The sequence below is a fragment of the Corvus moneduloides genome, chromosome 6 (assembly GCF_009650955.1).
Source record: "Corvus moneduloides isolate bCorMon1 chromosome 6, bCorMon1.pri, whole genome shotgun sequence".
Taxonomy (NCBI): domain Eukaryota; kingdom Metazoa; phylum Chordata; class Aves; order Passeriformes; family Corvidae; genus Corvus; species Corvus moneduloides.
Genome location: NC_045481.1, coordinates 32,262,147 through 32,278,614, shown reverse-complemented (window position 1 = coordinate 32,278,614; position 16,468 = coordinate 32,262,147). Strand labels below are relative to the sequence as shown.

At 34.9% G+C, this 16,468-nt stretch overlaps 1 protein-coding gene across 1 annotated transcript in view; it reads right to left on the bottom strand.

Moving 5' to 3' along the window:
- Positions 1 to 16,468, bottom strand: part of RYR3 (ryanodine receptor 3) — a 201,952-nt gene that overhangs the window by 4,255 nt on the left and 181,229 nt on the right. Inside the window, 11 exon segments of the mRNA XM_032112924.1 lie at positions 292 to 448; positions 2,435 to 2,569; positions 4,234 to 4,380; positions 6,415 to 6,475; positions 7,388 to 7,515; positions 8,077 to 8,119; positions 10,566 to 10,696; positions 11,281 to 11,478; positions 13,224 to 13,310; positions 13,913 to 14,081; positions 15,808 to 15,866. Of these exon segments, the coding sequence (XP_031968815.1) occupies positions 292 to 448; positions 2,435 to 2,569; positions 4,234 to 4,380; positions 6,415 to 6,475; positions 7,388 to 7,515; positions 8,077 to 8,119; positions 10,566 to 10,696; positions 11,281 to 11,478; positions 13,224 to 13,310; positions 13,913 to 14,081; positions 15,808 to 15,866 (1,315 nt within the window).

Here is a 16,468-nt window from a genome sequence, read left to right as displayed (position 1 = left end):
TTAGTATAGGAGAACAGTGATCCTGCACAAGCTTCATCACTGCTGGATAGCAGTAAAAGTGTTCATAAACACTGCAACCCAGGTAAGTTACATTCCTTACACTTTGTGTAGTACTTGGGAAAAGGCATATAATGTATGAATTAATATAAAATTCTTACTTGCAGAATTAATGATTTTATAAACTCAGAAATAAGTCTTTATAGCAATACTGCTAAATTTACCTCAGACATAAATATGTTTTACAATGATGAACTAATTTTGAAGAATGTCTATTAAGGTAAGTGATGGTACCTTGAATAATGGCCAATAGGATAACAATGACAAAGAAGAAAAATGTGATGTCAAAGACAATTCGATACATTTCATAAGGGTCTCCAGCAGGATCCTCAATTTCATCTCCAATGCCACCACCAGCTCTTACGCCAACATACATGTGGAACAGGTAACACTAAAAAAGAGAGAGAAAAATTACAGATATATTTACTATGAATTATTCTGTTGGGGTTTTTCTTTTTTTTAAATTATTCTGCTCTGCTAATTCTCTTGACAATTTATATTAACAAGAACACATAATATAATTTCTCATGTATCAAACACACTGCACCCAAAATCTGTTACTTTCTTAACTAATGTGATTCCACCTTCAGGTACACTTACTAAGAGGGGGAGTCAACATCAGCTGTTACCCACTCCTCACTCCCTGGGTCTAACTTCCAGACCATTTTGGGGGTATTTTTCTTGTATTTGTTACTGTATTCAACTCCTTATATTTATTGCTAAGGTTCCACCTTGCTCTGACTTAGCAGATAACATCTTTTAAAGTCTCGCAGTGAAGTTTAGAAATGTGGAAAATATTGCCATGAAATAAACAGTGGGATATTCACAACAAGTAGATCTACCTGTGTGTAGGTAGTTTCTGGACAATTTAATTTTGCAATACTAGATTTCTGGTTTATTATACTGTAAATTAGTTGTGATCTGTGAAACTACCTGTGTTCAGTTCAATGCAGATGAAATCACTTTACAAAAGTATTGTTGTCATATTTTTTGAAGATACAAATCTTAATAGAAAAATCTTTGATAATCTGTATATTTAGTCTATGTAAGTACATTGGAATGGAATCTTCTGCAGGAGTGATAAACTACTGATATTCCTGTATGACTGGCTACAGAACCTTGAAAACCGCCTTCAGCCATACAGTGTGGGTTCAAAACAATATCAATCTCTAAGCACAGCCAGTTTTCTGGAGTCACATTAGACAGCAGTGGATGTTAAATAATGAGTATAAAACCTGGCATTAGCAAACACTAAACAGAACTGTACATCCATTTTTGTAGTGCGATTTTACTGATGACTTAAGATGCTAGTATGTGTTTAATTTAAAAATATAACTTAGAATTTATTTACCTCACTTGATAGAGTGGTTTAAAATGTAATATAGTTTTATTACTCTAATTATTCCTACACCAATTTTATGACCTGACCGTAGTATCCAGCTCACAAAGTTTGGGCAGGTTTCATAATTTCTGTAATTTGCATGTCTAACCTGCACTGTTTAAGAGAAAGTTCAAGAATAGGGAAGATCATTCTGTGAAGTCTATGGTACAACTCTGTTCTGAGGTATTTTATTCTGTCTTTGGTGTGTAATGCAGGGCAGAGAGTATTTCTGTTCCATGGGAGATACTAACTGGCCACAAACTCAGAATATTATGTTTTTAATACCTGAATTTGTGTTTTCTGTATACAGTAAGAAAATCAAATCGTCTTCATATATTAATATGTATCTGTATGTGCTATTTTGACAGAAATAACATTCAGTGGCAATAGGTAGAAATCAGATCATAAATTGGTGTCATAAGATTATCACCCATAATAAGTTGTAATTTCTGCTTTCTCACCCTTGACTTCCTTCTTCATGACTAAATTACTAATTGTAATTTTGGAGCAGGCTTTTATAACTGCTGCTAATAACATCATATAATTCATATAAGCCAAGTAAGGACAGGACATTTGCAAACATTGGAAACAAATGGGGTTTATTTGTGTTGCGACCACACAGCTTCTTTTCGGAAGAAAGAGCAGCTCTGACCAGTTTGCCAAGAAATTCCTTTTTTACTTTGAGGGTTACTTTTTACTTTTTTACTTTGAGGCTTTGCCATCCTAAGCTGCAAAAGCATTGCAGCAAATCATATACCACAGTATGTAGGAGAAAAATTCAGAATATCTTCCTATGTGTCATCTATTTGCTGTCGAGTTTAGACTATTGGAGAATGCAGAAGGAACTTCAAGACTGTTCATATTTCCAAAATGACGTTTATCAAGAAGAAGAACCCAATGGATTTAACAAAAGACTCCTTACGTATCGTTCTGTCTAAAGTATCCATTTGAAAATTCAGGATGACATTTGAGGCATGCAGGTAGTGTTTTAGTTACCGTCATCATGTCATCACACTTCATGTCTGGTTCGTCTTCATCTTCACTTTTGTTGTAGAATTTGCGGAAGAAGTTGAAGGCGACCACAGTGTAAAGGTACACTACTACAGCAAGGAGTCCCACAGTAAGCACAAGCTGTGTGTGGAGACATGACATGAAAATAGAGAATAGAAGAGACATACCAGCTTGGTGCATTGCCTTAAATATTGAAATGGGTCATATTGTACCTATCCCAATAAGGAAACTAAAGATAGCAGTTATGTGTGTACCACCAAAGCAATTTTTACACTCTCTAGTTTAAAAGTTAAATTATAGTAACTTGAAACACTGGATATACAATAAAAATTAAGTATTAAAAATAAAACCCTTTGGATAATTTGACAAATAATTTCAACTGGGATTTATTAGGACTTATAATGACATCATAGTCTACTTTCTGTTCTAAAGCTGTTCAGCAAAGCTATTAGTAAAATGGATAGAAAAGTTTTTAGATAAGAGTAAGTCATTTCCAGGTCCTGCTTTTAAGGAAATTAAACCATTAGGTGAAAAGGTTTAGCAGTTAATGAGACTAGATTATATTCTCTGTTGAAGTTGCTGCTAGAAGATACAGCTCTGGAGAGGAGTTTCTGAAAGATACACATTTTAAAAAATGCAACAACCAGTATTTACTCTTTTAAAAGAAACATAAGAGCATTGAAGGACAAGCTGGTCAATTATCACTGTCTGCAGATCTGTCAGCATATTCCCAAAGTGAACATTTCATTTCAGAGATCTGCAGCTGTCTTTCAGTATTCATATCTACTAGCCAGAAAAGCAACAGGATTACAAAAACTAATCTTTGCTTGTTAAGAATGTAACAAAAAACCATGGTCTTGGGTTGAAAGAGTTTTGTCAACTATGCTCAGTTTTGACAATTACATTTAAAAAAGAATTCATAAAAAATATATAAATCATAACAATCATTAATATGAATTTGGTCATCCTAAAGTAAAATAAACAGGATAAAGCCAGAGATTTCAATTGTTTGTGTAATGATACACATCATCACCTTGTGTGGGTATATTTTTATGCCTCTTCCAAAACATCATGTGGTTTAAAATGTTTTGACAAATCTAGCAGGGCATAGGAGTGGGCTTAGAATATATGTTACTGCATTTGGGAAGGAATGGAATGTGTGTGTTTGAAATTATATTTTGGGGAAATTAGATTTCTTAAATGTAAGTTAAAAACTGTAAAGCTTGTTTTTTGTTGTTATGCTAGCTTGGAACATGGAGTCTTCGGAGATCAGAGAATGATTCCCTGCAGAAATTTTAACAATTAGTTTTAGAAATACACTTTATTAACCTGATTTTTGCATGACAAAGTGATATAGAACTGTGTTTCACAGTGCAGAATGCCCACACCTTTAAGCACATTTTTATTAGCCAAGTATTGAAATCTCAATGCCTAGATCATTATTACTGTTGTAGCTAAGGAGGACTTGTGTATTCTTAGTATTTGTCACCAATCAGCTCGTCATTGAGAATATAGAAGGAGCTGGTTAGGTAGTAATTCATACTCCTGTATTTTTTCTAAAATGATGTGTTTTCTATTGTGTATGAAACTTCTTTATCTATCAGCACTTGGTGGGTATAGGTTGTTATAATTTCATGGAGTTTAACACGTATTGTGTTGCAGAAGAGATGATCAATCCTATAATGATAAAAATGAATTCCATTCCTATATTTCTGGTACAACAAATTTTTTCCAGTACTTTTACAAAGTGTATTTCTTTTCAGACCTTTGCATGTAGCACTAACCTGTTTGCCATTGTGAGTAACTGAAGACAAAATAGTTCGCAATGTCTTAAAACCCATAGCAATATCCAGAAGATGAGCAGCAAAGAAGAAGTTGTTGTAGTGCCCAAGGATAGACATAGTTGTGTACCAAGCTAAGTATAAAAATGACTGCAGAGAAAGTGAAAAGTGACAGAGGGTTAGCAGGCACTGATATGGATTATTGGACCCAGAACACAGCCGTTTTTTTAAGTCACTCAAGTTGTTGTAGCAGGACACTTTGCCTATGTGGGGAAGAAACAGCTTAAACTTCATCCAGCTTTTGAAAATTACCAGTGATGGAGGGGGATGTCACATTGCTTTTGCTGTTGAAAAACGCTGAGACCAGCCTCATTCAACAACCCCAAAAATAGACATCACAAGGATGTGAAAACCGTGTGTGTCCTGACAGCTACTGGCACTGGCAGGGCTGTGGAAGGCAGGTGTTTCCTGATAGAGCACCCAAGGAGTGATAGTACTAATAACTTATTTTAAGATGAATGGTGCTCTGCTAGCATGACTAGCCTGGGAATATATGAATTCCAGTCAATCACTTTATGTTGTAAAAGCTCAGTCCTACTTTTTTAATGGCAGGGATTTCTTGCACTCCCAGGGGTGTGTGTGTAGATTCTTTACTTGAGTGGGAACGCTCCCCACGGTTACTCCTTGAGGCTGAACCAAAGAGGTTTGCCCACTGTCACTGATATGGGCAAGTAACATAACAATAATTGTGCAAGGGCAGCAACAAATAATTATTAAGCTACCTTTTAAACCATTAATTTAATAAATAATTTACTTTAATAGCAGTTATAACCATCTTTACTGTGCAGTATATAATTCTGATTAAAACGTCCTTTAGTCTAATTATTATCATAATCAATTGAAATAAACCACTTATTTTACCTATACAAGTATATTTGGTTTGCCATCCTTAACTCTGCAGGACAAAGTTGTATAAAGGATCAATTACACCTTTAGACATAAACCATTGTCCAAGTCTGAGACTAAGATTGGATGCAGCCACACCCAGACTCCTCTCTGAGGAGTTTAGAAAGAAGGGGGTCCTTCCTGTACCTCGTGACTCAACAGCAGCACCTCCCTGAGAAACTGTGTCCAAAGATTTAATTCTGTCCACAACAGTTATGAAATAAAGTAATATTCTCATGATCTGATTTGAATCACAGTCTGAATGTAATAATTCCATTTTACATATTCAAAAAGACTTACTCTGTCTCTCATCCTCTCCACTGTTCATTTAAGGAGCATTTATTGCTTAGTTACGCTGAGATCTCTATTTTTACATATTTAAATACATAATTTAGATGCATATGAAATATTTAAATAAACATTTAAAATATAAATTTAAAATTAAATAATAATGATATTATAAACATCAATAACCTCTACTGTGAAACTGTTTTGGTTGAGGAGTTTGTGACACAGTACTTTAAATTTTAATACTGATTCTGGATGGAAAAATGTGGTAATGTGTTACTCTCGAGACACTTTGTTGAAGTCTTAGACCACGTCACCCAGGACGCCCACAAAACCTAAGGCACATAACACAGCTTATTCTTCTAACAAGCAGTGAACCTGAACCCACTTTGATGTCAAAACTTATACTGAGGAAAAATGGCTCAGTGTGCTTTCAATGCACGAGGAATTTAGGACATTGTCATTTGATTGATTCACCTTGACCTTCTTGTTTGTTTGGGAATGCTCACCAAAAAAAAAAAAAAAATTAACTAAACATAGTTCTTCCAAAGGAGAAGGTTTGAAAGGTAAGAATTAACCAGTCATGTCAAACACATTATTAAAGTATAAAAAAGGATATCTTTTTGTACACTGTGCTTGATTTTGAGAAAAGACACCTTTGGTTGCTAGATTGATTTCTACAAAATTAAATGAATGCCCCATTAACTTCTGAAATGCTGACATTGTATCAGTGGTGAGGAGGTGCATATTGCCCTTTAGAACCAAAAATAAAATTCTGACATAAATTAAAGCAATTTGCTACAACACAAGACAGAAAAAATAATATTTTAAAATGGCTCTGTAATGCAATATTATTTGTGTATGTTTGTTTAAAATAAAAGCAGATGATGGAAGACATATAACCATGTTTAGGGTAAATCAAAGCATATTCTCCTAGGCTAACATACTCACGTTATCAGTGAAAACAACTCCGAGCTTCCAAATGTGGTACTTTGTATCAATGGAGCTTAGCCTAAGAAACACAAAATTTTTGAAATACATAAATGTCAAAAATAAGTATTGAATACTGTATTTATAAACAGCAAACTAGTTTTGGCACTTCACATTTTTTTGCTGAAGGTGGTGATATAAATTAACCGTTCATTTTTTGCGTGATCCGGGATCTTCATTTTTCAGAAACTATTCATTAATTCTGAGCACCCATAAAGAGTTTCTAAACCAACAAAACTGATGTAACAATTTCAGGAAAAGTGATACTGCCATATTCCAGACTTAAAAAATTAAAATGTTTGCCAAAAGTAGTGAAATGTGGACCGCAGGTTGCTTGAATTCAAGAGATAAGTGTTCTGTCTAGTGTAAAATATTGCCAGAATAACCAAGAGAAAAGGTAATGCCTTCTGCAATATTCTAAATATTTTATTAGCCATTGGATGGTGTGCAAAGGGAAATCTTTCTTGTGCATCTTATGTTGGTTGAGAAAACCAACTCTTGTAGGAGCATAAATCACTTGGGACTGGGACGCTTTCAAACTCTCATCCTGACTGACTGATTAAGTCAGGAAAACATCTCTGAATCTGTACTAGACACCTGTTATCTAGGTAGTTATTATCAATATTATCAATTATTTTTTATAAACTCTGTTGTAAGACCTTTTAAATGCTGCATTAATAATTGTTTAGAAGAGTGGCCAACTATATCAGTCAGCATAAATTCACTGATTTTTTTTTCTTACTTTTATAACACAACTGTGGTTTAGAACAAACAAAAAGCTATTTTATTTTACTTCCACACTAGGAAGACTTATCCATTTGAATTTTCCATGCTGAGGAAAACATCACGACAGTTTCAAAATTAAATCCATTTTTATCTTTGATGGTGAAGATACACCAACACATAATTTGTCTGTGAAGTTCAGAAGTCATACCATGACACAAGAGATGCCTCTTCTGGTTCACTCTCTTCCACTGGACTAAAATCAAGGGCACTTTTGTCCAAACCCAGAAGTTCTGCAATGCGCTCTGCTCCATATAAGTCTCCATACTTGTTGATAACCTGAAAATGGAAGAAGAGAAGCTTTTGCTCAGTGGAAGTCCTCAGTGACATTCACCTACTTTAGACCAGTAGTTGTCAGGAATTAAAAAAAAAAAGTCCTCCACAATTAACACTACTAGAACAGTAAGAACTCCCAGGAAAAGAGGGGATCATGAAAAAGAAAAATAGAAGCATTAAAGGCTATTATCTGAAAACTTATGTATAATTTTCTGTCATTTAAGCTGGCATGTTTTTCTTTTTTTAGGGCAATGAGGGGGCTTTGTATACTAAAGATGACAATGATTGTAAATTAGACCTGCTGGCAGATTGACAGCACAAAGTTATTTCATATGTCTGAGTCTAGGAAGGAAACCACAGCCTTCTGTCTTCCTCCCTCCTCCCACCTACGCCACAGCTGCCTGTTCACTGAGACATTTGACACAACAATAACTTCCATGAAACAAATTTCAGTTCTCAGTTATTTCTGTATTTATGTGTACAGAAGGTATTATACGGATATCCAAATTAACCAAATAGTGGATTATTGCTCTGAAAAACATAATAGAAATATAAAAAGCCTACCTTCCGTTTCACAAATTTGTCCCAGTAATTGTTAGGGAAGGACCTACATAGATAAGGCAAAGATATTTCAAGTTATTTAACTTGTTAAAGGAAAGAAAAAACAAACAAAAAAAAAGGGAGAAAATACCATGTTCCTGATCATTGCAAAGTTTGGTATAATTTTGTTCACTCACTGCACTTCAAATTATGAGAATGATTTCTTTTCATGTGAACAACAGCTGTTATTAATCATATTTTGCTGCAATATCATCTGCCCCCTCCACACCCCCTTTCTTTTTCCCATCCACAAATATGACTGGCTACAAAAGGACAGCATGCTAAATATTATCACCTAAAAAGCCCAACAATTCCATAATAGCAGGTTAGTCACTGTAATATCATTCATCTCCTAAATAAATACTTTATCACTCGTAGCCATAAAAATCAAACCAGACAACGATTTTCAGAGGAAAATAAGAGAATTTTGAAGCATAAATAATTACTGTGTTCATTGGATTACATTTCAAATAGAGGCTGAGCACTTGAGAACCAGTCAACAGTTTGCCAACAGAAATCTAGAAATATTAAACCTGCCAAGGAAATTCAAGAGGATAATTTGCCAATATATAGCAAATATATATATAGCAGTATCCAGGATCTCCCCCTTCTAATGATCTTACTGTATATTATGTCAGTTTTGAGGAATGCCAATTAGCAGGAAACACTACAAAATTTATTTCCTGGAAATAACACTGAGTTGAGAAAATATGCAGGAATGTAAAAGAGAAAAATAACTGCTTAAACTAAAAGACAGTACTGGTAAAATAAAGTAAGTGCTAGCAAGAGAAAAATGAGATTCCAGAACACCATTCTGCTGGGATGTGAGGCAAACTTCCCAACTACTATGCTAGAACTTCCCAACTACTATGCTAGAATTTTTACCTTCCTGAATTGGAATTCTGAATGAAATTATTCCAGATAAAGGCAAATGCTTCTCGTGACTCAGATGGATGGTATATTCTAGTCCAATGCTCTGTAGTATTTCTTCTCTTGATTTCTCAGGCTTGTAAGCAAAATATGTCATAGTGTAGCCAGCTTGTGTCTATCTCTTTTACCACAAACATCTAATAATTCATCAGAGTACCTCTTTTGCATTTTTAATTAATTTTTTTCACTTACAGAAAGCAAATTTCAGTTTATATAGAACACTGGGTACCCTCCACCAGTGGTTATTCTGATCATACAGTACCTGCACTAAACTTCGAGACTCAGTTAACATCAGAGGGAAGGATTAGCCTGCTTAAATTAGCCTTAGTCTTTCATTTAACTTCAGTAGACAGTGCAACATGCTGAGAACAAACTTTACAGCATGTCATTAGGGAAAAGTTGACAATATATTTAATTAATTCGTGCTTCTTTTTGCTGAAGATAAAATTACTGGATATCTAGATGGGTTGCTATCAGTAGTGAAAAAAAATGGTTGGAAAATAAGCAAGCACCCCAGTTTCCCAATTACCCTCTGTTGTAACTTTAATAGCATGTGCTAGTCCATACTGCTGATTGAAATTAAGAAAAATTCTTGAAACTTAGGTTTAGGAAAACAAAGCATTCAAGAATTTCCAGTATTTTAGAGATTCTAATCATAGAAGCATAGATGGAAGGGACCATAAAGATCACCTAGTTCTAACCCCCCCGTTTTGGACAGGGCCATCTTCCACTAGACCAGGTTTCTCCAAGCCCCATCCAGCCTGGCCTGGAACACTTCCAGGGCTGGAGCATCCACAACTTCTCTGGGCAACCTGTTCCTGTACCTCACCACTGTTATAGTAAAGAACTTCTTCCTTATAGCTAATCTAAACCTACCAGTAAATTCTGAAAAACAGCCTGTAGTCAGGGCATTCTTCCCAGGGAAGAGAGCTGACTTGCTGTATTTGTCCATGTGACTCCTACAAACTGCTGCAGCTTACTGATGCAGAACAGCAGATGAGACTTAGAATCCGTGTATGACTACTACAGTATTTGCTAATGCCTACAACTTGACAGAAATTCCTGTCAGACCTGTTCAAATTCTAGGACTGCTATTTTTCTCTAGATTTACTTCTCATGTCATATACAAATTTCTTTAACAAGGAATGGGAAAGAAAGGGAGGAGAATATTACTATACAAGTGAAACGGAGTCACTGGAAAGGATGGAAGTTGTCTTTTTAGAACTTTCTAGAGACTAATATGTGAAATGTGTTGGAGAGACATTATGAGGTAAAACACATAATCCTTGCAAACTCTAGAAAATGAGAAGGAGGTGGAATGTATGTGTTATAGTAGTGTTTACTAAATAGATAATACAGGATTTCACATTAGAATCTGATGTGACTGTAGCATGTAATATAAGGTGTTAAATGCCTTTCCTTTAGATGAACAAAGGAAGGTGGACAGGAAAGGTTCTAGATCAGTGGCTTAATGAGCTATAATATTATAAGCAGTTTACATAGAGTCACTTAATTTTACTTACGGAGTATTTATAACGAGGCGATCCCATTGTCCTTTAATATCATCTTCAGTTGGCTGTTCAGTTATGTATAGTCCATCAAATTCCAGCTTTCTAGCTACCTCCTTTTCCCTCTTAAATACAACCAGAGGGACCTGTGGAAAAAACAGTGGACATCTTTGTCACGGTTTACGTATTTTTGGTACCTATAGTGCTCTTTATAACACTAAAAATGTAAGACCCAACATCACACTAGACTCTCCCACAGGCAGATCAATGCCTAGGCAGCCTCTGAGCAATGGCCACCTAGACAGTCAAGCCCCAACCCTCCCACACACACCACTTTTTATTGCTGAGCATGATGGAATATCCTTCTGGCTGGTTCAGGCCAGCTGTCCTGGCTGTGACCCCTCCCAACATGCCTGCTGAGGGATGCACAGAGTGAGTAAAGCAAAGAGAGAGCCCTCACACTACACAAACACTGTCCAGCAATAACCAAATGTGGCTGTGTCACCTGCACTGTTTTAACCACAAATCCAAAACACACACACACCACTATGAACAAAGTTAACTAATTTCTGCTGGACAGAATACAGGAGGAAAACATCTACATATTGAACAGTGAGAATTTTTAAACAGCTAGGTACAAATAGGTATTCCAGTATTAGCATCCACAGCCACCTTGGGACATAGCCAATGTTTAACAAATAACAGATTAGTAGTAAGATTAAGAACTTGCCTTTAAGCAGTAGTATCCAATCACACAGACAAAGGAGATGATAGTATGAATAACTGCCAGTGCTCTTAGAGCAGGTGCCATGTAGCCGGTACTTTCTTCTAAAACAAAAAACACCATGCCCTCCTCCTCTTCCTCTTCAGCAAAGGAGTTCCAGAGATTAGAGTCTTCCTCTACTTCATCAAGGGGCTCTTCTGTCACCTGAGAAAAATTCAAGCACATTGAAAACAAAATAAACGTGCAAGCTTTCCCTTTAATGATGCATAGTGTTTGCAAAGCCTGCTCAGAGGAGGATGATAGTCAGTAGCTTTAAAAGTCCTTCATTTGCACAGCAGAAGTCTCCACATCATGTCATGTCACTGAAAAGAAAATCTGGAAAAAGCAAATACAGGCAGCTTACAAATCTTTCTAAAAGTGCTGTAGCGAAACTAAAACAAATGAACAAGCTCTGCAAAAATGATTTCTTGGAAGAACCAAGGAATCACAGGGTTATCTATTATGACTGAATTCAGGGGTTTTTTATAATCTACATTGTTCCTGATTACTCGAGTCTAAAAAGAAGCAAAGTTTTCATATAATCAACTTGTACACTGTTCATAACTTTTTATTTCATTGCTCCCTTTAGAGCTTACAAATTATATACAGTATTTCATCAGCTGACACACTGCCCTAAATTCTTCCAGTGACTTTAAAAACCCGACCTTTAAAATAAAAGCCCTAGGGGCCCTTTTTTGACAACTTTATCTCAAAGCTAAAGTCCTGCTCAGTCCTGTTTGACTCCCACTGACTCTTTGCTATGCATGACAGATGGACTTGTACTGATAGACACGAACTTTTGTCCTTGCTCTGCAACAGAACGGTTGTCACCCACCACACTCAAAGAGAAGCAGAAGAGAATGGGGAGAAAAGGAGACTGGCATAGACAAAAGCAGAATTCTACACGTATATTTGAAGTCCATCTTCTCTAACCCTATGGGAAGGGAAGGAAAGAAAGAGACAAGAAGGAAGCTCTAAATAGCCATGACATCTTTCTCCTGGAATGTGCAGTACATTCTGCCCAGTTTCCAAGAGTTTTTTGCGTCTTTACCTGCCCTGCCTCTGGGACAGCAACTGTGTTATAGGAGTTGCATTTCAAGGTATTTGAGATCAGGACTCAATTATTTCTAGACTGAATGTTCATCCAGCTGTTTTTGTTGAAGTTTTTGGTTGTAAGCAACAGAACTAGAATATGTAATATTGAAAAACACAAGATTCATCAGTTTATTAAAACTTTCATTCTTTATCTAGGAAGGGAAAATAAAAAGGGCCAGATTTTAGGATATAGATAAATCAGAACTCTTCTCCCAGACTTCAGATTTGTATGGAAAGGAAAAAAAAAATAAGTCTTTTATGGATGGGAGTTCTCGTTACTGAATTCTGATCTGTTTCATGGATAGAGGTTGTGAAGATTCATGAAAAAAAATGGTGGAGGCTGCTGAAGACTTTCTACTCTGTATCATCTCATGTTATACACCAGAACCTGAAACAACTCTAGGTTCAGGTGAACTTTCAAGATTAGGTTTAAAGTATGAATGTATAGCCTTCTTTATCAGTGAGCTAAACAAAAACAACTCTAGCCTACTATGAAAAAAGAGAAGTAACTGAGAATAGCCAGATGAAGTCTCTTAATATCTTGAGAACAAATGCAAAAAAAATAATTCAACAGTTTTGACACTTGAATTGTTGTAGTCGATTTCAATTTTCCCAGAAGAAGATTAACAATCCGAACAATAACACACTTACGTGACTAAATGAAAAAGTGCCTAGAAACTCAACTATCAAGGAGAAATTAAATGAATCTCTTTTCATTCAGCCTGAATAAAATAAAAACAGAATAGTTACGAACATTAAATTACTGTAACCTCTGGTACTAACAAAAATATTTAAAGAACAATGCATAACCTTACCTTGTAAAATAGAAGAATAAAATTGATAGCAAATGCAACAAATAGAGCAAGAAACCTTAAGTTATAAAAATTTCTTGCCAAGCAGTGCTGAAAGTAAAAAAAAAAAAAAAAAGGAATTAAAGGTAGCCTGTGAGTAATATCAAAATAAGAAAAATAGATAGCAAGATTTTTAAAACAGTAAATACATAATTGTGTTTCCTTCATACACCAGTTATAATAAGCAAGGGCATTTCTTGACAGCCTATTCTCCCATTTTATGATAAATGGAGTTAAAAATAATAGCCTTAAAATTATAAGTCAGAGAAGACTGAAGTAGAAAGAAGTGTGGAAAGAAATGTTAGAATACTGGAAAAAAACTACTTGAGAGTTTTCAGATAATTCAACATTTCATGGTTTTAAGAAAAAGAAAAATAGAAAGTAGAGTTAAAGATTCTAAACGTTAGATTATGGAAAATAAGGAGCTCCTAAAAAGGAGCTCAGGAGGCTAATCTGTCCTGTTAGAAATTACACACACAAACACTTAATTACATAACTCTACAAAGTATTATAAAATCACAAGAGACTGACTACAGACAATCATCTGAAAACTCATGCCAACGTTCCGCTTATGATGACATTTTTCCTTTAAATATCAAAAAAGGGTTCTGTAAATAAAAATCCGATGACTAAAGAATTTAAGAAAAACTTACAAGTATCTTTGTTTGATAAATTTCCAAAGCCTTGAAGAAGTTAGCCATAACAGCCTCTGGTTTCTCAATTTTTTGTCCATGCCTCCTCTTTTTTTTCTTCATTTTTCCCTCTTCTAGCTGCTCAGATTGTACTTCCTTTGCTTTATCTTGTTTCTCACCATCTTCCATGCTAGAAGAAAGGTTAACTAAACAAAAATACGGCACCAAACTCCTGTATTGTAAATGCATTCATTTTAAATTCATTTCAATTCATAAACTTTGGTTTTGAAATTTAGTTTTTATTCTCTATGTAGCAATAGAGGAATTTAGTTACAAACAACAACAACAACAACAACAACAACAAGCTGGATTTCCATATGTGTGAAATAATGTTGAGGCATCAGTATGATTGAAAGTTTTAGGAATGAAGATAAAGGAATACAGTTTGTGGTTCACTTTATCACTACTTCTGCAGTAGGAATCATATAATGAGTGTCTATGAATGAGTCTTATCTTCTAACAGAGTCCCTATTGCAGTCTCAGAAATATAAGCCATTTAAACTCAAATTTTTAAGCTGAAGGCAATTTGAATATGTTGTGAAAGTACTTGAGAAAAGAATTAAGCCTGTCAGACAAGAGAAGACAACAAGGAATCGGGAAATTAAGTAAGTCCAATAAAATAAAAGAGGTAGAAAGTGGTCATTCTTATGAAAAATAAGTGGTGGAAAAGCCTAAAACAAGAAAATTAGAGACAAATCATATCAGAAAAATTTTGTGACAATAAAATGTAAGAAAGGGACTTTTTAATTGAAGAAATATGATATAAATGGCCTGAAAGGTAAGAGATAGTAAATGAAAATGTGTTGAACCATCATAGGTGGTGTTGAAGGCATACTGTAATGAGATAATTCAAAACAGCAACCAAGAATCAATTTAACTTCATTCATGTGAGCACATATATATGTGCACATTCATGTCCATGTAAGACATCCCTAGATACAGATATATGTGTTTACACATATATCTATGTATATGCATTCCTACACACACATATAAACATATATACAGAGGGGGAAAAAAGGATCGTTTTCAGACCAGCTATACAAAGTGTATCCAGTCCTAAAGTACTAACCCCAATGGCACACTTAAAAAAAATTAACTTTGGCAAATAAGAGGAGAAAGATAAATGACTCTGAAGTAAATATTTTAAACATGAAGCACAATTGGAAAAAAAAAGAAAATTATGTATAGCTTTTGAAGCTGTAAGAATCTCTAGGACACCTTGTGTGTGTCTCTACAAATATTTTAATCTGTTACTACAATGTGACTGCAGGTCCAGGCAGACGGGATGCTCCTTAGTAGGATGCTGCTAAAGCAAGGCAAGTATTTTAAATATTCTTTAGGCAGTCATATACAGGGTGACTGGACAAAGGAATGTATCTGCTGTCAAGTTCACAACTCAAGAACTGATAAAACAGCAATAAATAGGAATGATTGGTTTAGTTAAATCTTGTGTTTTAATGATCCAATATTGTTGCATGAAAATTGTGGTGGGTAGTAGGGAAAGCAGAAAGCAGTAATGATAAGTTGCAAAGGTTTTTTAAGACTGGTGCTCATTTTTAAAGGATGTTACGGGAATTTTTACGCGATTTCTTAAAGAGGCAATGGCCACAGATCTGTATATGCATAATTGTCAAAGGCCACAAAAATCAGCTTGCCGTTGTGTTGCCTACTGAGATGGTCTGCCATCTTTTAGTATATTTGCAAAATACTTAGTATATTTTCAAAACACTGATGAGACAAATTGTACACAAAGTTCTTTGAATACTGAACATTGCTTGCATTCTTTGTGGCCAAATTATTTAGCATTAGGAAGTACCAAGGAGTGGAGCAGGAATTTCGTAAAACTAACTTACTCAGCCTTCTCAGCTTCTGTTTTTCTTTGTGTTCCAGCTTCTTTTGCAATTTCAGATATCTGCAAAAAGTATTTTAACTGTCAAATGGATCCATTCAAATAAAATTCTGGTAACTTTAGTTACAGTCTTCTAAGAAACAAACAAAATAATTAATAATATTTTTAGAGCAATTTGCAGTTTTAAAGTGTTAGATTTTTAAAAAGAGAGAGCTCAGGCTATATTTTAACAATGAAAATGGCAGAAATTATTCTGATAGCTTTTTCTGTATACTATTATTAATACTCTAACTAGTCCAGTTGACTGAACAACTTAATTATACATGGTCATCAGGCAAATTATGTGACCAGCTGAGGATGAAGGTAACTACATCCAGATCATATCCTGATACTAAATTCACCCACAAAGATTCAGTGGAGTTGCTGACTATGTGCAAAATGAGCATCGGTTTGCCTCTTTGCAAATATGAAACAAGAAACAATATATTAATGTTATCATAAAAAATCTGAAAAATTTCTATGTAACTATCAGATATTACAAAACCCAATTACTTGGCCATGATCAAGTAATGCAACTGAAAAGAGAGAAATACTTAAACAACTTCTACTTACACAATGTTTTCTTTCAGCTGTTTATCTTAGCTGGGCTGATGGTTCATTAAACC